This window comes from Macrobrachium rosenbergii, chromosome 58, assembly GCF_040412425.1.
Source record: "Macrobrachium rosenbergii isolate ZJJX-2024 chromosome 58, ASM4041242v1, whole genome shotgun sequence".
Lineage (NCBI taxonomy): Eukaryota > Metazoa > Arthropoda > Malacostraca > Decapoda > Palaemonidae > Macrobrachium > Macrobrachium rosenbergii.
In genome coordinates this window covers 20,311,012-20,336,550 of record NC_089798.1, presented here as the reverse complement: position 1 = coordinate 20,336,550, position 25,539 = coordinate 20,311,012, and the positions used below count along the sequence as shown (strand labels likewise).

Genomic DNA, 25,539 nt, shown 5'->3' with positions numbered 1-25,539 from the left:
ATACCCTCTGTTTATTGACAGTTAAACTTATGCAGATCTCATTGGTTTTGTTGATGCTTAAAAGTGATGCAAATCCTAATGCTTTTTGTTGACAGTAAAAAGTGATACAAATCCTGAGGATGCCAAAAGAAGAAAGAAAACCTTTATAACTCTGGAATATTTAGAAGATCATTCAATTAATCGATTCTTTGAGCAAACACGGAAAACAACAAAATTATCTCACATAACTTTGAAGTCATGGAGTAATGCCAAAACAACACTTCCAATTGATCTTCACTATGATGCAAGAAACTTTACAAAGTAAGTTTTTGTGATGGCTTTTGACAGAATGTTCTTGTTTTAAATTCTAGATGGCATTTTTTAAAATATAATTTTATACATTTTCTTAACTTTTAGGTGTTTCACTAATGTATTGCAATAGTAAATGGCTGTTGTGGATAAAGATTTTTCTGCTTAGTTTTAAAATTGAAATTTTGACAGATGTAGCTTTATGCCTGTTAAGTCTATACTGTATATGAATGTCCCTATCAACTCATTAATAAGCACTGGATTTTATAACACCAGCTTAGTTTGTTCATACAAGCCTATCACTTATGCCTGCATTCGTAGTCGTCAGACATCCCCATATACCATTGCCTTTTGTTTAACATACAGAAAATCAGTACAGTAGTAGTATGATGCATGTGCAGCCTGACCCTGAGGTAGCCATCAGTTACCATCCAAACATTTTATTTAACCTGAAAATGTCTGCAAGATCAGAGGGGTTGGGAGGTGGCAATTCATGTTGTAAGTGGTGGCTCTCCCCCTCGACTTTGAACCGCCTCGATGTGGTGAGGGGGCTCTTGAACCCCAGGAATTAATTTTTGTGGAATTTTCCACTTTTGCTCAAATTTATTGGATCTGATAAATAGGAAAAGATATCTTAGCTGGAATCGGGTTTATATCTAGAAGCTAGATAGTGGGAACTGTGGTAGGACCATCAACTATCCGATAATGTTTGGACCTGAGAGATATCAGATTGATAGCTCAAGGGCAGAACTATTCTTTAGGGCTGGGCCACGGATTCCAGGGGGGTCTGGTTCTGGGAATAGGACTTTCAGCATTCCACCTAGTTTGCCCATAATACAGTTAGGGTGGAGATGATTGTATTCTTGTAATACTCTCAGACCTAGCAAGCAGGTTTGGCTTACACTTGGGCCACTCTAATCGTGCTGTGCCATCCCCTGTCGCGTAGGGTAAGGGGCAGACATTTGGGAGTCATCTCACTTGTGCCGTTGGTGGAAGAATAAACTACATGAAAGGATGATATCTTTTAAGGTTTTCAGGTTTAATTTTTCTTTTTCTTTTATTTGATCCTTTATGACAAGTATAATTAAAGAATCAAGTACCCTTGGGCCCCTTGGTGATACTGCTTCGGCGTAGTTGACATCCGCTGCAACCTCCACAGACAACCTTTATCTGGAAAATTCAAAGAAACCTTATATTGTAATTACACTGAAACACTATGCTCCAGTACAGAGTAAAGAGAAATTAAACAGAAATGTACGGGAAATAGGACCAGGAATATTTAAAACCTCTTATGATGAATATATGATTTTAATCAGGGAAGATTCTAGTTTCAATATTTTTAGTGTGTACAGAGACATTATAAAGTGTTGTGGCCGAGAACCCAAGATATCATCTTAAGGTCGAGGAAAACTGAAAGTAGAATCGACCTCAGCAAAAGAAAGTGAAAGACTGAAAGCATTATCGCATCTCAGAGAGTTAAAGTAGAATGTGCAGCACATGCTTTTTGGAATTACTCCAAGGGAATGATATATGAACCCCAATTGATGATGTACTCTGAGGAGAAGCTAGTTCTACTAGAATGCCTAATAAAAGCAGCTTGGTTGCATTTCAAGGTTAAGCAATATATCCCAAGACCGAGAAGATGTTTTCATTGTTAAGAATTTGGATGTATGTTAGGGTCTTGTAGGCAGAAGCTGCAAGGCAAGCCTGCTACATGTGTTAAATGTAGTGAACCAGAGTATGGCATATGTAATAAAGAAGCAAGATGTATACATTGTGGAGACAATCATCCATCATCTTCACTTAACCCTTTAACGCTGAAGCCCTATTTACAAAATCGTCTCCCGTATGCCGGCGGCGTTCGGTGAGTTAGTGCCGAAGCGGAAAAAAAGTTTTTTTCAAAAAATCACAGCACGCTTAGTTTTTAAGATTTAGAGTTCATTTTTGGCTCATTTTTTTTTTTTTGTCATTGCCTGAAGTTTAGTATGCAACCATCAGAAATGAAAAAATATCATTATCATATATAAATATTGGAATATATGACAAAAAAAAAAAAACTCGTATATAATTGTATACAAATCGCTGTAAGCAAAAACGGTTAAAGCTAATGAGTTAATTTTTTTAGTTGTATTGTACACTAAATTGCGATGATTTTGGTATATAACAAATTTTAAAACGATCAAAGCAACACAGAAAAATATTATCACAAAATGATGCATGAATTAACGCGGGACGTAAATAATTTTTTTTTTTTTTTTTTTTTTTTTTTTCACCATAAATCGAAATATTGTGCTAGAGACTTCCCGTTTGTTGAAAAGTGAAGCTAATTGATTGAATATTACTAGACTGTAAGTGTTTTAGCTTACAATTGCAGTTCTCGACCATTTCGGTCGAGTTAAAGTTGACCGAAAATCGAATTTTTTCTATTTATCGTGATTTATATGAAAATATTTCAAAACTGATAAAAGCTACAACCATGAGTTATTTTTTGTTGTATTGTAAATGAAATTGCACACATTTTCATATAAAAAAGTTTATGTAACAACTAATATAAAACAGTGCAAATATTACGACAACGAGACGATAGAATTTCTGAGATGTTCGGCCGAGTTACCGCGCAGACGTAAGGAAAATGTTTTTTTTTTTAAATTCACCATAAATCGAAATATTGTGCTAGAGACTTCCAATTTATTGCAAAATGATGGTAAACGATTGAATATTACTAGATTGTAAGAGTTTGAGCTTACAATTGCGTTTTTTTACCATTTCGGTCGAGTTAAAGTTGACCGAAGGTTGAAATTTTTTGTAGTCGACGTGCGGTACGTCCACTCGGCACCCAACAGACAATTTTAGTCGACGTATGATACATCCAGTAGGAGTTTAAGGGTTAACTGTGATGTGTACATCACGGAAAAAGAAATCCAGATATTAAGGGTAACTGAATGTATTACATTTAGAAAGGTAAAAGTGGTGGAGGAGCTTAAAGGCGAGAGTAGTAGATTAGAACCTAATATATTCTTTTGGAAGAAAGACAATAAATTGAACGGTATTTTATGTACACATGTAGATGATTTTTGCTATGTAGGGACTGAAGGATTTTTAAAGGAAACAATTGGGAAATTACAAGTAGGAGAACAAGAAAGTAAAAGTTTTAAGCATATAGGAGTAATAGTAGAGCATAAGGAAAATGGAATTTGTCTTAATCAGTGGCAGTATATAAATTCTATAAGAGAACCAGAAGCCAGAAGATTTACAGGTAATAGAGTATTAGGACAAAAGGAGTTAACAGAATATAGATCAGTGGTAGGACAGTTGAATTGGGTATCGCTACATACTGTGCCAGAAATACCATATGATGTTAGTGAATTAAGTAAAGCTTTTAAAGAAGAAACTACTCAAGATATGGGAAATCTGATGAAGATAGTGAGAAAAACTAAGAGCATAATGGGAGAAGAGATAATAAGAGTTAGAAGAAGGAAAGATTTATTGGGAAGCCTATGCTGATGCTTCATTCGGGAATATTGAAGATGGTCGTACTCAATTAGGTTATGTGATATCATTGACAGATGGTAAGAGGAGAAGCCCTATATGGTGGAAATCCAGAAGAGTAGCAAAGTCCACCATTGAAGCAGAAGCTCTGAGTGTTGGGGAGGTCAAGAAGGATTGATATACTGGGAAGAGATAGTAGGAGGGAGAAAATTAGAAGCACTGGTGAAAACTGATAGTAAAACCCTAATGACTGCAATAAAATCAAGTACTGGAGTAAGTAGTAAGAGATTAAAAATTGATATTGCAGCAATAAGAGAAATAATAGAATCTGGAGAAATAAGTGAGGTGAGATGGATAAAGGAAAGCATCAAATAGCTGATGTATTGACCAAAGCTGGAGTTTCTGGGGAAAGCATTAGGAATTATGTAGAGGGTAAAGAGTTGGAGCCTAATGGAGATTAGAGGGGATTAGGATAAGAAGAGATGGGTGGGGAGGGAGAAGGAATAAAGTGTGATTATATTTTAGTTTTATAAGTTAGTCATTATTTTATTTTTATTTTCTGCATTGATGAAGTGTATGGGCATTACAGAATGTATAAAAAGAAAGCACTTGTTTAATTTTATAAGATGTTTTTATAGCAAAGCATTCCTTATGTTTAAAAAGAATGTTATTGTTGTGACGTCATAGGAAGTGATGTCACAGGACGAAATTGGTGGGAGGGAGAAAAATGTAAACACACAGGCGGGAGTGTTGAAAGAATGGTGGAAAGGTAGAGAGAGCTCTCTGAAGGTTAGGTCGATAATGGTTGGGTTGTAAGTCTATTTGTGGTTTTTGTTGTCGTAAGCTGGATTGCATAGAGAAAAAAGAACGTGAACAGGTGAGTGGATCACATAATTGAATAATTTAAGGGTAGGTTAGGCTAACAAAATTTTCACCATCATCTAAGACTCCAGTCTTAAGGGGAGCGCACTCTTATATAGAAATAATGCTCCGATTTTTATGAAATTTTTATATGTTATACATATATATAAGGTGATGTTCCAGAAAAAATTTGAGTGATCGGATGATTATTTCGGATTTTGTTACAAGAAAAATAAAAAAAATTAAAAATTTTTCTCCATTTTTAGAGCTATTGCAATGCAGCTTCATACACAGAAAGTATATCATAGTAGGAAAAAAATCATGGGAAGGGTTTTTCTATTTTTCCTTTTTTTTTGGATGGGGGTGAGGGGGGATTTTCCCCCAAAATTTGTATAATCGATTATCATGGGTGTCTCGTCAACCTAAGAAAAAATCTAGCCCCACCAAAATATTCGTCTTTCTTTCCTCTTTCCATTGGTATATTTAACTTTAAAATTGCCCTAAAAATAAAAAAGTAGTTAGCGTTTGAAGTGCAAAAAAGTGAAAACTAAGAAAAATGACCGTAAAGGTCAACAAGAGTTTTTTTTTTTTTGGCACTCGTGGAAAAACTTATCTTAGAGCATTATTTTGGTTGATTTCTGGCTCCAGGTCACCCCTCCCCCCTTTATAAAAAGGGGTATTATTCGCTCGAGGCGAGGGTATCATGAAGTACCACCTGACTCATTGTTGCCTGGTTTGAAACTAAGAAACTAAAAGTTTAGTAGCTACCAGGCTGATATTCTTGACTCATTTTCAGTCGTGTTTTTCACTTGTTTGGTCTTTTTGGTCTTTGGAGTTTGATTTTCAAGCCTTTTTGCCTCTCAAATGAAGAACTACTTCTATACTTTCACTTGTGCCAAACAGATGTGTTAGTAAGTTGAATTTCTCACAGCCGAAGTAATTTCCTCAGTATTTATCTCACTCGATGGTGCTGAGATTTTCCATTGCTAATTCGCTCTGCTGGGGCACTGACCGTAAACCTACACGATTGGCACTGCATTAAAATATCAGTATCCCATCTATTGGCAGAGACTTTGACCTGAACTTTACCCCTGCAATTTCCTACCTTGCATCTAATACTCGACACTATTCTATATAGCTGAGATCTAGATATAATGAACTTGTCATACTCCCTTCCCATCATCCTTTATTCATTTCATCAACTGTGAGCGTATTTGTGAAGGTGAAAGTATATAGATTATATTTAGAGTTACTGGATGTAAAAAAAAAAAACGGCAAATAACACCGCAAATAGCGAAAAAATTGCTCAAGAGTAAAAATTTGCCCACCGACCACTTTCAACGTTTGGGGGCAACTGATTCGGCTTTGTCTCGGCAGTCGGCACCCTCTCTTAGACCAAGCAAAAGCCATTGTTGTTGCCAGACGTAGGAGTTAAGGTGATATAAAAATCAAAATAATTAATAAATTAGGCAAATAAAGGAAAAAATGACAATAGTCATTAGGAGACAAACGTCAGCCCTACCTCACTGTGGGGGGGCGGAGGCCCAAAACCCCATCAGTTTTAATATTTCGAAAAAATGCTTTGGTCACATGATAACGAAGGTGTTCCTCATGCCATATTTTTTAAATTTCAAAAATATTCATCATAAATCGAAGAGTGCGCTCCCCTTAATTGCTGCCACAGTCTCCAGTCTAGAGATAAGCATGTATTAGCGGAGGAATTGTATCTTTGGGTACACAGCATAGCATTGTAGGTGAGTGACTTTAGCGTCAGATCAATTTTACTTCATCTTATCTAAGGGACTTCACCCACAGGTTCCCAGACACCTTTTCTGTGAGACCTATGGTGACTTCTCAGCAGATTTTGTAAACACCTGACTCCTTTTGAGCAGAGAAGCATCATTCCTTAGCTACTCGGAGAATGTAAGGCTCGAGATAAATGGTAATGACTGGCTTCAATCTGTTCTTCCTTCTTACTCTTTGGAGCAGCAGCTTGTCCTGAGTACATGCTGGACCAGACAGGTGACTATTCAGTTGAGTAACCAGTCTTAGAGCTTTGGTGACTGTGATGTGAATCCCTCCAGTCCAGCTTTTAACAAGGGGTGGGGGTTCAGTAGAGCTATATTCTGATCCCAAGATATACTAGATGCCTTTTGACTTATGCAACCCATACAGGGTCAGCACATGGTTCTCTTATCTTACTTGAGAGGGGCTCTTCACCCTCTCTTAGGCCTGGGGCCCTACTGTTGTGTTGTCCTCGTACCAGGCAGGGTAGTAGGTTATACAGGAGTTGCTGCTTGCTCACTTGTCAAGACTAAGATCATGACTTTCCTGGTGGGTTTCTTTACATCCAGTCTGTTGATAGAGATGACCTCCTACTTTATATGTGTGTGTCTCCTACAGAAATTGCAAGAGATGACAAATTTTTGAAGTCATTTCTGCTTTTCTGAGATATAAAAACCAGTCTTTTTGATGAAAGTGTCCACCCCACTTTGTCCCCATGGCTGAAGGACTTGGTGATGGCAAGTAACTGAAGGATATTCCCCAGTTCATCCCCTGTGACCACCAGTTAATTACCTTTAAAGTCTCCAGCTCCTACTGAAGGATGCTCCAACATGAAAGGCTCTGTTTTGTACTTTTAAAAATACAAGTTGCTTTAAAGTCTGTCAAATTTCTCACTAATTAGGACTAGGGCCTCCATATTGGAAAATTAGCTTTGTAACTTAATTATTTATTAAAGGTATAATCTTTACCTATAGATCCATTACTATGATTTGTAGGAAGGTTGTCTGATCTGGAAGGTGTGGCATAGTAAGATATCTATTAGAGGTAAGGTGTACAGCAAATATATTTGTTTCTTTAGGAAAAATTATTTTTTATATCTGTTGTCATTAAATAATGTGTGTGATATAATTTTGTTTTATATTTATAGTTGTCATCATGGAGGTTACTTTGAAAATACTGTAATATTGTATAAATTGCCTTTTGAATATAAAGCATATTTTCACCACCAGTTAGAGACTGATACTTAAATTTTTGGGATGTTTAATTTAAATTTTTGGGATGGTGAAGATGACTCCAGGGTTACATGTGTGTTTTTTTATTTATTTATTTTTAACTTGGCCTTTTCTCATGTGGATGCCATATTCTTTTCTTGCTTGACATAATTTTTCATCTTCAGATAATGATTCAAATTTCATGTGTATGTTCTCCACACCTGTAGGTATATATACTTATCGTATGACAGACATACTTACATGCTGTGCATCTATGTTACTTAAACTTTATGGTTATATATTTTGAGAGTAAAGGCAATCCAGTTTTTCTTTTTTACATTATTATATTCACAGTGCCAGATATTTCACACAGATGACATAAAATTTAGTAGGTTCTCATTACCAAGTGCGGTACATGTCTTACATTTTTTGTAGCTTACTTCATATTTACCAAGTAGAGGTTAAGATATAGGAAAATGAAGGGCATTGTAAAGGAACAGAAGATAAATGAAGGAAAGAAATTATTACAGAAGTTATAATACTGCTGACGAGTTTAAATATTAGTTTCTTTTATTTATTGCTGTAAATTTCTTTCTTTTAATTGAATGCTGGTTTTGCTCTTATTTTAAAGTTAGATCATTGTAGTTTTTTGTAGTATCTGAATATTAAAGGCTTCTAAATTATATAGTTAAAAATGATATGTTGTAGTTAGCCAAAAATAGAAGTTTATTTCCTTTTTCATAAGTAAATATTTTGAAAACCCATATATAAGATATTTATCTGTATTTTTGCACTATGATGAATATATTATTGCCCTTTGTGCCGGTTATTGCATATAAAAATATATAGAAAATAAGCAAAAATTTATATGATTTCTTTTATTTGTTCCTACACAATTACAAACCGTCATTCCATTCTTTACATAGAGTAAGCATTCGAATGCGAGCTGGATTTGGCCATTCAAACTTTACTGACAAGGTAGTTAACTACTGACATGTGAGGGGAAGCCCCACCCCACCTGGTCTGCACTCCACTTTGCTTTCGGCCGCCATCGAGTTTAGATGTCTTTCAGGACTTTCTGCCTGACTTTTGCTGTTCAAACTTTTGATGATGGAAACTTGAGTATTCCTTTTCCTTTTTTGGTTTTTGACTATATGCTTGTATTGTGTTTATTCAAACCCATCAGTCAAATAAGCCTTCTTGTAAGGAATGGGATTTGTTTTTCCTTGTTGATGTGAGTGCTTGTTTTCATCAAGACTCATAACAGCTTCTAGTAGTTGCACAGAAGGTGTATCTTTCTCCAATACAATAATACCTCGGTCTTATGCGCTACGAGTTGCGCGAATTCACAAACACACAAACTTTTCAATGGAACCTAACTAATTGGCGTACACGATTTCTTCACAGACATGTGACATTTTCGAAATCCCCAAGAAACCCTGCAGAAGTGTGTGTTTAATTTTTGATGTAATGTTTTCATGCTTTTATGTGTAAAATCTTTATGAATAAAGTATTATTTTTATTTTTATACATGCATAAATATGATACAAAGGTAATTACTCCATGTACAGTTAGTGTATTTTTACAAGATAAGTTACTGCACTTTTCTAAGATGATATCTCTACAATTTTTTTTTTTTTTTTTTTTTTTTTTTTTTTTTAAGTATATTTATAAGCTTTCATGCCTTTAATGGTAAAATTGGTAGTGAAAATTTGTATTTATATTTTTGTACATAAATATGATACAAAAGCAGTACAGTTACTGTAATATGCCCATTCACATTCACAAAGTCTTCCTCACATGATGTCGAGGTGAGGTTGTTTACTAGTGCTGGTTTGATAAAATGAATTCGTTAACTAACTAAAACATATCAGAGAAATAACTAAGAGTTTTAGTGTTGTTCTGTGAAAATTACTTTGTTAACCTTGGAGAAAAGTGCTGGTGCAATCTGTATTACATGTAATTACAGCATGTACTGTTAGTGTACTTTTACAAGATGTGATACCCATTTGCAAAGTTACTGCACTTCTCAAAGATGTGATATCCCTACAGAAAGTGTTTGTTCAATTTTTGAAGTATTTTATAAGTTTTCATGCTTTTAAGTGTAAAATCGGTATGGAAAATTTTTAATTTCTCTCTCTCTCTCTCTCTCTCTCTCTCTCTCTCTCTCTCTCTCTCTCTCTCTCTCTCTCTCTCTCTCTCTCTCTCTCTCTCTCTCTCTCTCTCTCTCTCTTCGTAGTTAGCGCTCATAAATTTTTACATTATTATTTCTCTGTTTCTCTGTATGTCATTACTTGTACAGTACATAATTTTAAACTGATTGAATTTTACCTGTACACTCTATGAGCATTACTTACATTTTTTCATTTTGTTGAAGTGTACCTTCGTTATGACTGTCTCATGAAGTTTATCTAGTGACACAAAGAAAACATCTTTTACTCAGTGAGTGAGTGAAAAAAAAATGGCATCCCATGAATTAGGGGTAGCATTAGTATACATATCTACGTACTGTAAATGCGCTAGTGTGGCAATTACAGTATCCATTATGATACAGTACTGTACTCTATTTTTACGTCAGCCGTTTATTTCTTTTTTTAAGGATAATGTATTAAGCTAACTTTTAAAGGAAATTACAGTAACTAATTTCATTTAAAAGTTAGCTTAATACTTTGGGAGCATGATTAGGGTCATATTTAGTGTAGAAACTCTAGAAATAAACATCTATTAGCATTTTTAATGACCATACCAAACTTACACAAATCCTCACCTTGCGGTATTACTGTCTACTTACTAGCCCTTTGTTGGCCGAATCGGTTGAGCTTCAGACTGTCACTCGATGGGCCGGAGTTCAATTCCCGCGGCCGGCTGATGAAGAGTTAGAGGAATGTATTTCTGGTGATAGAAATTCATTTCTCGCTATAATGTGGTTCGGATTCCACAATAAACTGTAGGTCCCGTTGCTAAGTAGCCAATTTGTTCTTGGCCACGTAAAATATGTCTAATCCTTCGGGCCAGCCCTAGGAGAGCTGTTAATCAGCTCAGTGGTCTGGTAAAACTAAGGTATACTTACTTACTGTCTACTTACTGATGTATATACCTTTCAGGTAAGGTACATTTAGCCACCAAGTTCTGTAACTGTAAGGTTTTCCTTATTTAAGGTAATCCTGCTATTGTGGCCTTCCTTTGTATTCTTTGGAATCTCTGTGGCTTAGTCTTTGTGATTCTTGACAACTTTGGAAACAAGGCAAATTTTTTATAGTGGAAGGAGGATAGAGGCTTTCTCCTTTCCGTCTTCATCCTCTATGTCGTTCTTCTTGAACCTCACCTCTACCCTGACTATGGCTGTGAGTTTAGAGGGGGGAAGTCTGCCCCACATTAGAAGGCTAATAAGTTTCTTTCTGCATGCCTTTCGCTTCAGGGTAGGCAGGGAGTCTTGATCTCATGTAATTGATTTACTGGGCAGGGCTGGCACTGAATGCCATTCCCTTAGACTCAAGGTTCTCTTCAGTTCAAGTTCTTTTTTTCTCTCTTAGAGAAAGAAATGTGTCAATCATTCCTGCAGCTCATTCACTCCTCAATTTCCTGATGTACAGACCGAATTTATGGGCAGCAATGAGTTTGGAGTGTTCTTCCTGTTTTTATGGTTGGATGATCATGGTAACATGTAATCACCTCAACCCTTCTCAGCACAGTATTTCGGGATTACAAAGAGGGGGATTTACATGGCTTGGTGGCATGGACCGTTGGTTTTCGTTACCCAACCTACAGGTTGGGTTAGATTTGCCAATGGCCCAGGGGTGTTCTCCCTATCTTTCCTTTGTCAAGTGACCTAGGTGATAGGGAAACACTTTGACTCTTCTGAACGATCTTTCAGGATGGCATGGAGAAGAATTTGAGCTGCCTGTTGGTGCTGCTTGTTCAGTTCCTGAATTCTTGGTTTTGAGTTGAGTTCTTTTTTAAGGGTAATATATTAAGCTGGTGTTCTTGGTCCTTCCATGGCTGGATGGTCAGAATGGTAGGGTAGCACTTTGCCCTTTCTATCTCTGGCTCTGTAGAGCCATAAAAGAGGGGCTAGTGTGACCCACTTGTGCGATATCGACGGGTCCGGGTTGCTCGGTATTGACAGGTGTTTTGGAGTTTCCATCACCACCTCACCTTTCTCTTTCGATGTTTTCAAGTAGGGAAAGAGGAAGATTGTCCCCAGTGTCCTCTGGTTCCTGGGGTACAGTTACCAAGGCTACTGTTCCTATCAGGGTTCTTGGATTGCTGGTCCAATAGCAAGGTTACTGTTCTGATCAGGATTCTTGGACCACTGGTCTGGAACCATCTTCATTGTGCAACTGCTGCTGCTGGGTCCCTGGGATACTGGTACTGGTTCAGTTGGCATCTACAGGTCTGACCAAGGTCCTCTGACCTCTTGTCTGGTAGCAAGGCTACTGGTCCATTCAGGATCCTTGAACCACTAGTCCAGGACCCTCTGTTCTGCCCATTGGCTACCCTTAAGTCCTCTGGTCCAAGGGCCACCAATACCAGTCAGGTTAGCATGGCTGACCAGTCCGGTTAGGGTTCTTGGACCACTGGTCCTTGAACCCTCGGGAGTGGACCGGCACGAGCATGCAAGATTAAGCATACAGGTCTCTCTCTCTCTCTCTCTCTCTCTCTCTCTCTCTCTCTCTCTCTCTCTCTCTCTCTCTCTCTCTCTCTCTCTCCACTTGCTATAGGAATGGTCAGGGGTCCTAGGGAAGTGATAGGACCAGATATTCCTGTCTTCCAGGGATGGTAGAGGAAGTCTCCTTTCCCTCCTCCCCTTCCTCATTTTTTTTCCCCCATTATTTTTAAGTTTAGGCTTTTAGAGAGTTTTGGCACAATTGTGGACAGCCCTCATTCACGTTTCGTTAATACGTATACTCTCCACGACATGTGGGCACATCATCAACCCACGGCCTTGCTCACCTGCTGGAGGTGCAGCCCTGCCAGGTTGGTCAAGGGTGCTAGGGACCATTGCCTATTACCCATTCTTCTTTGGATGTTTCCAAGATGCAGGGATAGGAGATTAGATATATGGCTGGGATAGCGAGTGTTTGCACTCTCTTCCAAGCCTTTTCATGAAGGAGCATGTACTTGTTTTGATCTTAGAATTGAATGGGCTGGACATCCAAGTACCAAACAATCCCTTAGGGATTTTCAGCAGGCTCCCTTCTTCGGGAGGGGCACCTTGGGATGTTGATGCCTGGAGGAACCTTAAGGTCCTGTGCACCAGGAGTCAGATACCAAGGTGCATGGGGCTGATTGTTCAAAAATTCATCATCAAGCTCTTTGGTGAGCAGGATGGCCTTGAAGAAGTAACTGAACATTTTCTGTAGATGTTTTCCTACTTCAGTAGAACCAAGGTTCTTATTCGGTTGCCTTGGTCGAACTTACTAGTGGTGTTTTGGGTTCCTGTGATTTCAACTGTATCTGTACAGGGAATTCATTTAGGCTTAGCCAGCATAGTGAGTTTCTTCTTCCACATCTGACTTGTCAAAAGGGAAACTTTTGCTTGGACAGTATCAAACTGACACGACAGGTAGACTTTATTTTCACCCAGTTTCTTTTAGTCTCTCTAGACTGTCTCAGAGAGAGGAGAGTTTCCCTCTCTCTCGACTGTGATGCTGGTGATTTAGAGTCATCTACCATGCATGTTTTAGGCAGTTGTAGTACAGGTTCTTTAGGCCTTCACTGTAGCAAATTTGGCATCTTCCATGGGCTGACCTGAAGGAAGAGGCCACAGTCATGAGACTATTGTTTGGTGGTAGACCCATTTTTGGCTATTCGTCCCACCAAACCACTATCTGGGAGCCAATTTGCATCTGAGTAAGTGAAATAAAATGTTATCTCAAGTTCTTGACCAAATTTTGGTCGCAAGATGGTGTTGGTACTGAGGATTGGACCAACCCTCAGTTCTACTTCACTCTCGAACGAGGGGAAAGCATTTCCCCCGTTTGAATCTAAATGTCTCTCTCTGTCCTTTTTCTTCTACTCCTTTTTTACTTCTTCCTCCAGCTTATTTTTCAATTCTCTTCCATCTTCCTATCCACCCGCTATGACTACCGCTTCTATATATGTATATGTATGTGTGTGTATGTATGTGTATATGTGTATGTGTATATGTATATATGTGTATATATATGTACTGTATATATATGTATATTTTCTAACTCTTTGGTTTACATAGTGTGGATATTTCCACCTTCATTAAATTTCCTGTCTGTGTGAAAGGAAAGGGCATCATACCTTGGATTGGGGTTCATGTTCGAAGCTAAATGTGGGAACTGTGATTGGGAGCGTCACCCAATCCGATGATGTTTGGACCAGAAGGGTGTTAGTATGATGTCATATTGACACCCTGAAGGCGGAACTATCCCTGAGATCAGCCCGTGGATTCCAGGGGTGGGCTGTTGTTATTAGGGGTAGGACTCCTGGCATATTTTCCGGTATGCCCACCAACATAGTCAGAGTGGGGATGATTGTATTCTAGTAATAGTCTCGGTCCCAACAAGCGGGTTAGGCTTACACTTGTGCCTCTCTGGTATGTTGGTGCTATCCCTTTTTGGGTAGGGTAAGGGGTGGACATCTGGGAGTCAGTTCCTACTGGTGTCGTTAGCTGAGAATAGGGCCCCATGAAAAGTCAATGGTGCCTCTTCAGTGTTCACCAGCAGTGGTGGTGGTTTTTTTTTTTTTTTTTTTTTTTTTTTTTTTTTTTTTTCATGGAGGGTCCCCATGTTAAAATTAGTACCCCTGGGCCAAGTGACAATCAGACACGGTTGACGACCCAATGCCAGGCAAGAAGGAATACAGCCAGGAATCCCCAACAAAAAGCATCTGGTTCCCGTATTGTCACTCTGGAACCATTTGCAATAAAGAAAAGCAAGAAGTATGAAATAGTTCCTGGGGTCTTTGTACCCAACTCATACGAAAAATATTTAAATTTGAAGCTCAATGGTGACAATATTGATATTTTGAGGTAAACAGGGAAATTGTAAAATGTTGTGGCAGACAACCTAAAATATCCCCTCAGAACAGTAATATGCTCCTGGTAGAGAGTATCTCCCCAGAGGAAAGCATGAAGTTGATGAGTTTGTCGGCCCTTGCGGGAGTAACAGTGGAGTGCACTCCCCACTCCAGCTTGAACTGCAGCAAGGGTTTGATTTATGCCCCTCAGCTAATGGGTTTCTCTGAGGAGAAACTTTCAAATGAATTGAAAGATCAGGGTGTAATTAAGGTGAACAGGATCACAAAGAATGTGGATAGAGATCGGATACCTCAACCTACCTTGATATTGACATTCAATACGTTAAGACTCCCAGAGTATGTCTCTGCAGCCTGGCATAGATACAAAATAAAACAGTACATCCCGAGGCCCAGAAGATGTTTCCACTGCCAACGTTTCGGACACACCCTTCAGACGTGCCGGTCGAAAATACAAGAAAATCCTGCGATTTGTGTTCACTGTGGTGAGGGACATGCATCATCATCTCAACAGTGTGATATATATTTATTTGAAAAAGAAATTCAGGCATTAAGAGTGATGGAAAGGATAACTTTTAAGGAAGCAAGAGAGAGAGCAAAAGCTAAGATTGTAAGACCTGGTCTAAGTTTTGCCTCAGTAGTAGCAAAACCTAGAAACCAACAGAAAGAGACAAATAAAGTAACCAAAATAAGAAGCACAAAGGTAGAGTCAAAAAAAGAATCGCTGAAAAGACGCCTAACAGATTCATCAGAATCTATTGACGATGGTAATCACGAAGACAAGGTTCAGTAGAACCAACAAGGAAGACGTCAACTTAGAGCTAAGAAAATTGAAGTGTCAGTTGAGACACACCCTCCACCATTTGCCTCTTTGGAGGCGGGGCCAGCACTCGCTGGCCCGGTGCCAGCTTCTGTTGGTGCCAACTCCTCTTTGGAGGACAAACCAGCAGATGCTGGTCCCCAGCGCCAGTCCTTGCTGGTGCTTCTGCCTCTTTAAAGGCAGAGCTGGCTACTGCCAGCAATAGCAAGACAGTTGAGGAGGTCTCTTTAGAGAACACCTCTGCTCTCTCCGTCTCGATTGAGACAGAGAGAAAAGAAACTAAAAAACCGCTCAGTGTCAAAGACACTGAAGGAAAGGATGTTGGCTCTTTCAAGGTGGTTATTCCCCCCAAGAAGCCAACAAAACTGCCCATTAAATTGTCCTCCCCAAATAGAAAAAAGAACCCTCCCAATCTTGTAAAAAGGAACCATACTGATGGTCCCAGACAGAAATAAATTCAATTCACTTCTATAATTCAGTGGAACTGTCAGGGACTCCGAGCAAAGTATGAGGAAGTGAAGCTTTTGCTCTATGAGCATTCCCCTGTTGGGGTATATTTGCAAGAGACCATGCTAGGTGAATATACCCCTTGTCCTAGGGAATATGTTCACTTCAGAACTGAATTTGATTTGGAAGTGGGAAATCACGGTGGATCCCTCATCTGCATCCGTCGAGATACTCCACACTACAAAGTAAAACTAAACACTCCACTTCAAGCTGTGGCTGTACGGATTAATTTAAGAAGGCAGTATACCATATGTTCCCTTTACATTCCACCCAATAGTCATGTCTCCCGAGAGGACTTAATATCCTTAATGTGGCAGCTACCAGAGCCATTTCTTCTTCTTGGTGACTTCAACAGCAGACATCCATTGTGGGGAGATGTAACATCAAACCAAAAGGGAATATGATGGCATCTATCGTAGAAAATGAAGATATAGGCCTTCTTAATACTGGAGAACCTACCCATTATCACATTCAGACTGGTACTGTCTCCTGCATTGACCTTTCAATTTGTAGCTCTAATTGCAGTGTTGATTTTAGTTGGAGAACAAGTGATGACTGGCATACCAGTGACCATTCTCCAATTATAATCAGCACCAATGATGATCCACCTATCCCAAGATCACCACGATGGTGCTTAGAGAAAGCAAATTGGAAAAATTCGAAGATTTGAGCGAGCTGGAAGGGGATGCCAAAGATTTCCCAAGTGTAGATGATGCCATCGATCTCCTCAATGGAACTTTCCATACTGCTGGCTTACATTCAATTCCTCGAACTAAAGGACTTTTCAGGAGACGGCCAGTTCCATGGTGGTCAGAGGAATTAAGGCTGCTGCATCGAGCTACAAGGTCATCATTGACCAGGTGCCATAGACATCGCACTGTGGATAATGTCATCACTTATAAACAGTGTAGGGCACGATTTCAAAAGCTATGAAAGCTGCCAGAAGACAATCATGGGCAGGATATGTATCCTCTATTAACAGCAGAACACCAGTCAGCAGCATTTGGAAGAAAATAAGAAAAATTCAGGGTAAATTTACACCCAGTCCTCCTCCAGTCCTTAAAGTAAATAATAATCATGTCACTGATGCCACAGAAGTTAGTAATATATTTTCTGAACACTTTGCTCGAGTCTCTGAAAAATCAGATAGTTCCCCAGGACATCATTTCAGAATGATGGAAGAACAACAGGTACTTGATTTTCATCAAACAAAAGTGAATCTTACAATATGCCTTTTTCTGAAAGGGAATTTGACTCTGCTTTAGCCAGGAGCAAGAACACTGCCCCTGGCCCCGATGAGATTCCTTATAAAATGTTTAAACACATTTCAAGGAACACAAAACTTTTATAATCAGCATTATCAATAGAATATGGGATGAAAGCAGCTACCTAGCATATGGGAATTGGCAACCATGTTACCATTTCTTAAGCCTGGAAAAGATCCTCTCTGTGCAGCAAGTTACCGCCCCATTGCGTTAACTTGCTGTTTGTGTAAATTAATGGAAAAAATGGTAAATGTAAGGCTGATGTGGTATTTAGAGCACAACAGTATCTTAACACCTTCTCAGTGTGGCTTTCAAAAATGCACTCCACACTGGATATCTTACTGCAACTTGAAACCTCTGTCTGTGAAGCATTTGCCTCCAAACAACACCACGTGGCAGTGTTTTTGATATAGAAAAGGCATATGACACTGCTTGGAGACATGGAATTCTCAAGACAATGCATAATAGTGGTCTCTGAGGAAAATTACCTTTATTTGTCAGATCATTTTTACATCGTAGGTATTTTAAAGTTAAAGTTGGCAGTACTTTATCAGAGAAAAGGTGCCAAGAAGAAGGTGTTCCCCAGGGCAGTGTTCTCAGTGTAACACTTTTTGCTCTAGCCATAAACAGTGTTACATCTGTTATTCCAAAAGAGGTCCTAAAGACGTTATTTGTGGATGACCTGTCAATATCTTTTGCTGCCACCCGGATGACTGTAGCCGAAAGAAAGTTACAATTAACGATAAATAAAATAACAAGTTGGGCTGAGAAACAGGGTTTTAAAATCTCTGTAAGTAAGACTACTGCTGTCCACTTCTGCCGGATTAGGGAGTACATCCTGATCCAGACCTCTATTTGTATGGCCATAGAATCCCATGTGTAGAACAAACGCGCTTCTTATGCCTAGTTTTTGACAGCAGAATGACTTGGGTCCCCCATATCAAACATATCAAAGCAAAGTGCCTAGAAGCTCTACACATCTTGAAGGTGCTGTCTCACACCAGTTGGGGAGCTAGTAGAAATCTTATACAGTAGACCCTTGACTCACGAACACAATCCGTTCGTAGACCTTGGTCGTGTTCGAAATTGTTCGTGACTCGGAGCTAATCTCCCCATAAGGTTTAATGGGAATAATATTAATTGGTTCTCGACCCCTACGAACCAATATATATTATGTATATAATGCCTTATTTTACACAGATAATGTAAAAGTCAGTGTAAAAAACCTTAATATATCTAATAATATAATTTAAAATGGTAAACTAACACTATAAAAACGTTTGTAAAGTGAACACTTACTATGACTGGCAAGACTTCTGGCTTGACGGACAAGAGAAGAGGAGGGTGGTGGGTGGGGAGGAGGTTATTGTGTGGAAGGAGACCCTCCCCCATCCAGGTCGGGGAGATCTCGTTCCAGAGATTCAACTCTTCTAGGTTTTTTTGGTGAACTTTTAATCACAAACTTATCCAATGTCTGTTGCCTTTTCCTTCCTTGCATAACTCTTCTGAAATGGCTCATTAAATTTTCATTGAGCATATTCACGATCCTGTTCGTAACAATTTTGTCCGGATGATACAATTCAAGGAAGCACTGGACATCATTCCACTTTTCCAATGCGGCTTTTATCACATCACTGCTGACATCTGTAACTTCCTCCCCATCCTCCTCTTCGTCAGTTGATTGCTCCGAGCAAGTTGCTCCTGCTGCTCGTTGTGGAGTTGAACAAGTTCGTCCATGCAGTCAAATCTTCTGAATGTTCAGCGACCAATTCTTCAACATCTTCGCCGTTGACTTGTAGACCCATACTGTTGCCCATGGACACAATTTCTTGCACAATCTCTGCATCGAAGCCCTCAAAGTCACGGACAGTTACGCACTGGGGCCAAAGTTTCCGCCACGCAGAATTTAATGTGCGATGCGTAACTTCAGTCCATGCGTTATCAATGAGGGTTATGCAGTGAAAAACATTAAAGTGCTTCTTCCAAAATTCTTTTAAGGTTAATTTTGTATCTTCAGTTACACGGAAGCATCTGGAGAAGAGCGCCAGATATAATTTCTTAAAATTGCTAATGACTTGTTGGTCCATGGGCTGGAGAACAGAGGTCGTGTTGGGTGGAAGGAACTTGAACTGAATGAAGTCATGTTCACTGCAGTCAGCCAAGTACGAGAAGGGTGTGCGGGGCATTATCCATGATCAGAAGGCACTGCAGGGGCAGCTTGTTCTCTGTTAGGTACTGACTCACGGTCGGCGCAAACACTTCATCAATCCACTCCATAAACAAGCTCCGTGTCACCCATGCTTTTGTATTGGCCCTCCACATTACAGGCAGTCTGGCCTTATTTACGTTGTGCTGCTTAAAGGCACGCGGGTTATTTGAATGGTAGACAAGTAGCGGCTTTGGTTTCAAGTCGCCACTTACGTTTGAGCATAACAAAAGCGTAAGCCTGTCCTTCATTGGCTTGTGGCCTGGGAGCGCCTTCTCTTCTTGGGTGATAAATGTCTTGTTGAGGCCCTTTTCATCACAATTGAAAATCTGTTGAGCGACGTATCCTTCGGCCTCCACGAACTCGGCAAACTCGGTCACGAATGCCTCAGCAGCAGCCTTGTCTGCGCTAGCAGCCTCGCCATGCCTAATTACAGAGTGAATGCCAGTTCTCGTCTTGAAGTTATCAAACCACCCTTTACTAGCCTTAAAATCATCTGGCGTGGCACTAGTAGAAGGAGTTTTCTTCAGCAAACTCTGATACACTTGCCGAGTTTTTTCGCAGATGATCGGCTCGTTACACTATCACCTGCCATCTGTTTCTCATGTACCCACTTCAAAATGATTTTTTCTGTCTCTTCGAGGGTTTGCGATCTCATCTTGGTTAGTACTGTCACTCCCTTCGCAACATTTGCTTCTTTAATGGCATCCTTGTTTTTCAAAATTGTCGAAATTGTCGACTTGGCCATCTTGTACTCACTTGCGATATCGGTCACGCGAACACCACGTTCAAACTTTTCTATAATTTCTTTCTTTATTTCAATGGTTATCTTCCTCTGCACCCTCTTCTCACCATCACTCTTCACTTTCTTACTTTCACCACCACTCTTCACTTTCTTAGGGCCCATTATGAAGAAAATCACAAGTTTTAGCGCAAAAAATGCTAAGCGAATTGACGAACGTCTTGTACACAATGAGATGAGACAAAGAGTGATGCGTGGGTGACGCCGTGCGTGGGAGGCTGGAAGATGGCTGGTCCCATGGCAACTCAAACGCTCTCACGTGTGCTGGGCGATTTCGCGCATTTTTCAAATGTTTGTGTCTAAAAATTAGTTTGTGAAACAAAGTGAATTGTTATTTTCCAGAAATTTCCAGCATTTTTCAAATGTTCATGTCTCAAAATTAGTTCATGACCCAAACAGAATTTTTATTTTCCGCATTTTTTTTTTGTTCGTGTCTCAAAGTTAGTTCGTAAGTCAAGGGTGAAATTTTACCTATAATTTTGGTCGGGGATCGAGTTGTACGTGGGTCAATGCGTTCGTGAGTCAAGGGTCTACTGTACTAAAGCTTCATAAAACCTTAATTTTATCAAAGCTGTCATACGGTTGTGAAGTATATTCTTCAGCCTCTTCATCTAACTTAAAAATTTTAGATTCTGTTCATCATTCAGGTATTCGTATAGCCACAGGAGCTTTTCGTTCATCACCAATATCTAGTTTGCTAGTCATGCATGCCCCTTGAACTCTATCGTCAGTCATCATTGCTTCGATACTGGTTTAGAGTGCAAAGACTTCCCAAATCTCTGGCTTTTGCTGTGGCAAACAGAAATATTTTTAACAGTTTTTATGAAAATCATCCAAGGTATCCTACTCCTTTTAGCTATAGAATTAAAAAGATTTTAGAGGATACAAATATTGGAAAAATCCCGTACTTCCTTGTGTGTATCCCATTACTCCTGTCTGGAAGGTACCTGCTGTGAAATTCTGCAGGTACTTCAGTGGAGCAAAGAGGATAAATCTGATGAGGAAATGAGGGCAATATTTTTAGAGCATGCTTCAGAGCATATGAATACAAGATTTATATTTACCGATGGTTCCAAATCCAATGCTGGCGTTGGTTATGGAGTTTTTAGTGAATCTTTTAACCGAAGAGGTGCGCTCCCTTTAGTTGCTTCAAACTTTACAGCTGAGCTGTATGGCATCTTAGTAGCACTGGAACATATTGCAATACTCCCAGTGTCTGGCTACACAATATTTTGTGACTCTAAAAGTGCCTTAGAGTCCCTGGAAGTCTTCAATACTGATCATCCCTTAGTGTTGAAGATCTTGCAGTGGATCTTCTTGCACCATTGTAGAGGAAGCATTGTTTCTTTTGTTGGGTTCCTGCCCATGTGAACATATCAGGAAATGAAAAGGCAGACCAGCTAGCCAAATCAGCAGCACAAATTCCGATACCCAGAAAATGTCCTGTTCCATATCGTGATGCATTCCATATTATATGGAAATCCATCCAGCAATTATGGGCACTTCAATGGGACAGAGTAGGCCCCAATAAAATGAAAGAAATCACTAGTCTGACACACCCTTGGAAATATGACCTAATGCCAAGGAAGTGGGAGGTTGTATTGTGTAGATTACGTATTGGCCATACACGTTTAACTCACGGCTTTATGATGAATGGGGAGAATGAGCCCTTCTGTGACGATTGCTTGGTTCCACTGACTGTTAGGCATTTGCTGGTTGAGTGTCCCAGTCTGGTGGAACTTAGGAATCATTTTTATCAAATAGCAGTGAAGCAGGTGGTAATTATAATATGGCAAAACTGTTGGGAGAAAGTATGTGTATTAATAATGTTATCTCTTTTATCAAAGAAGCTGGTCTTCTCAAATATATTTGACAGCTGTGCTGTCTTAGTATATATATATATATATATTTTTTTTTTTCTAAAGTTATACTGTTTATCTGATCAAATCTATTAATAGTTCTTTTTAGCAGAATTTTATATATTTATTTATTTATTTTAGCTAGTTTTCTTTTGTTTTTCCTTTTAATAAAATTTATATGTAGTTCTTTTTAGCAGAATTTTAATTTTAATTTTTATAACATACTATAAAAATGAAAAGATCACACTTAGTATTCGGCGTCGGTGACCCTGGTAGTTGTGACGCCAGATAACTCTCAATTAATCAATTAATTCTACTTCACTCCTTTTGGAATGAAGTACAGGCTGTGGGAAGTTGGTGCAGGTGAGTAACAGCACCTCTTTCCCAGGCAGTATCCTTTAGGTTCCATGGCTTATAAGCACAGTGGTTGGACTTTAGGGTTCAGTTGGCCTTCTCTTCATCAGGATTGTGAGTTTTGGACTTCTTCCCATTGAGTATCCCAGACTACTCCTTTGAGGAGTTTTGTCTGACTTTTACCACTTTTTCTATGTTCAGGAAAATGGTAAAGGAAAGAAGGAAGAGGGGAGAATGAGAAGGTAGCATTCTTTGCCCTTGACTGCCGTTTGTTTCTCCATGACTGACTTTTCTTGGTGGCTTGGGGAGTAGATACGCTATGGGAAGGATACCTACTTCTCTCCTTTCAAGTTCTGATACCTCATACTCTCTTCTGGTTCATTTCCTTACTTTGTTCCTGGCTTGCAGTGGGACCTCACCTTCAGTTGGATTGTGTGCAATGCTTAGGATTAGCATACTAGAAGTCAGTGGAGAACAAACTCTTTCAAGGGGCTTCAAGGATGGGTATTTTCTTAGATACATGCAGCCATTGGTCCATTCAGAAGCACCTACACTTTACTCTCAGGGGAGGTTTCATTCAGGGTTATTGATCGCCTTTTCCCCCAAAATCATACTAGTCCATAATACAGTAGTGTCATCGTCTACTGTTTCTTATTTACTGTGTTCTCTCTGGAAGGGTTTGGGTTTTGTTAGCCTCGTGAACTTGCTTCCTTTTGTTGCCACAGGACAACCTTCTTTCTCAAGTTTAGTGGCAGTACACTATAAGAGTACTAATCCTTATCAAGTAGAGAGTGAGCACCTGGGTATGCTGGCTTATGGCAGCAGCAAGAGTCTTTACACAGAATTTTTGCATCAGAAAACTCGGAGGTTGCGCACAAGTGTTCTGTTGTACCCAAGACAGTTTACTTAACAATGTCGACACCATGAAACCTCAGTTGGAGGTGTGACTAGGCACTTTCACTCAGGGGTGGGCCACACACCTGGGCACCACTCTGGGGGTGGGGGGGGGGTTGTTGGTAAATCTCATATTAGAGCAGATGTCAAGATACCTTTTGGGCTCATAAACCAGCTCAACCAATGGGAACAGGTAAGAGACTTATCGGTTCCTAGGCACCTTATGGTGAGGAATTTGTTTAAGATTCCCAGGTTTAAACCTGAGCTTACTCTTGGCTGATTTTCAGCATAACAGGAGGCACTAGAAGTATTTTACTCTTCATGTTTGGACTGGTAAGCAAGGAGGAAGGCTTTCTTTTATGGAGGACAACCTCGAACTATGTCTTTTTGCCATTCTGCCTTTGTAGTAGGTAATCAATGGCAGGCTGATTCTTCATTTCCCAGGTGGATTTTGGTGGTTCCTATGTCCCTATGCCAAGTAATATCCAGATCTGCTAGCTTTGTTATCCAAGGTCCCGAGACTTTTCCTCTTTGGTTCACCATTGAATTCAGCTGCTCATAAGCTGGGTATCTCCTTGTGTGAGAGTTCTGGGACTTCACACTTGGAGGATATCTGTCTCTTCCATCGAGGAGGTTCTTTCTCAGTCTATATAGGAGTTTCGGAATACTTTCATTCAATGAGGAGATATGTACCAGACAAGGATCGTCTCCAATTTTGTTGTTGGAGACAAGGTATCTTTCAGGTTAGAGCTACTCATCAGTAGGTAGTGGTGTTTTCTAGCTCATCTTCACTATAAGAAGCTTCAGATCTGGTATTTGAAGGCTTGGATTAGCCCTAGGCCAAGGTTAGATTCCAGAAATGGATCTCAGCTTTTCAGGGGAGAACCATTATTCTCAGGTGTAGCTCTAAACAGTCTTTCTCTCAGCGATTCAGGCCCCAGGAGGTGGTACTGTCATCCTTAGGAGTTCTGACTTATAGCCTCTACAAGTTTTACAAGGGTCATCTGGCATAGATCTGAATTCAAAGACTGTTTTTCATTAGCAATAACATCATTGTAGGTGCAGGCAAGTCATCTGTGAAAATTTTGCTAGCCTAACCTGTCCTTAAATGATTCTATTATGTGATCCACTCACCTGTTCACGTTGTTCTTTTTTCACTATGCAATCCAGCTTACGACAACAAAAACCACAAAAGAGACTTATAACACAACTTTTATCGACCTAACCTTCAGAGAGCTCTCTCTACCCTGCCACCATTTGTTCAACTCTCCTGCCTGCGTTTGTTTACATTTTTCTCCCTCCCGCCATTTTCGTCCTATGACGCCACTTCCTATGACATCACAACAATAACATACTTTTTAAACAAAAGGATTGCTTTGCTATAAAAACGTCTTATAAAATTAAACGTGCTTTCTTTTTATACATTTTGTAACGCCCATATCACTTCACCAATGCAGAAAATAAAAATAGAATAATGACCTGCTTTCTTTTTATACATTTTGTAATGCCCATATCACTTCACCAATGCAGAAAATAAAGATAAAATGACTAAATTATAAAGCGAACATATAATCACATTTATCTCCTTCTCCCTCCCCTCCAGCCTTTTCTTATCCTAATCCCCTCAAATCTCCATTAGGCTCCAATTCTTTACCCTCTACATAATTCCTAATGCTTTCCCAAGAAACTCCGGCTTTGGTCAATACATCATCTATTTGATGCTTTCCTTTTATCCATCTCACCTCACTTATTTCTCCAGATTCTATTGTTTCTCTTATTGCTGCAATATCAATTTTTAATCTCTTACTACTTACTCCAGTACTTGATTTTATTGCAGTCATTAGGGTTTTACTATCAGTTTTCACCAGTGCTTCCAATTTTCTCCCTCCTACTATCTCTTCCCACAAATGTTTGAAATATATCAATCCTTCTTGACCTCCCCAACACTCAGAGCTTCTGCTTCAATGGTGGACTTTGCTACTCTTCTGGATTTTCTGGATTTCCACCATATGGGACTTCTCCTCTTACCATCTGTCAATGATATCACATAACCTAATTGAGTATGACCATCTTCAATATTCCCGAATGAAGCATCTGCATAGGCTTCCCAATAAATCTTTTCTTCTTTTAACTCACTTATTATCACTTCTCCCATTATGCTCTTAGTTTTTCTCACTATTTTAATCAGCT

General features: G+C 39.3%; 1 protein-coding gene across 4 annotated transcripts in view; it reads left to right on the top strand.

Annotated features, from left to right (window-relative positions):
- Window positions 1-25,539, top strand: part of barr (barren) — a 363,219-nt gene that overhangs the window by 275,268 nt on the left and 62,412 nt on the right. For all 4 annotated transcript variants that reach the window (XM_067101907.1, XM_067101909.1, XM_067101908.1 and 1 more), the window contains exon 10: window positions 96-300. In XM_067101907.1, coding sequence (XP_066958008.1) covers window positions 96-300 — 205 coding nt within the window. The remainder of the gene's footprint in view (window positions 1-95; window positions 301-25,539) is intronic.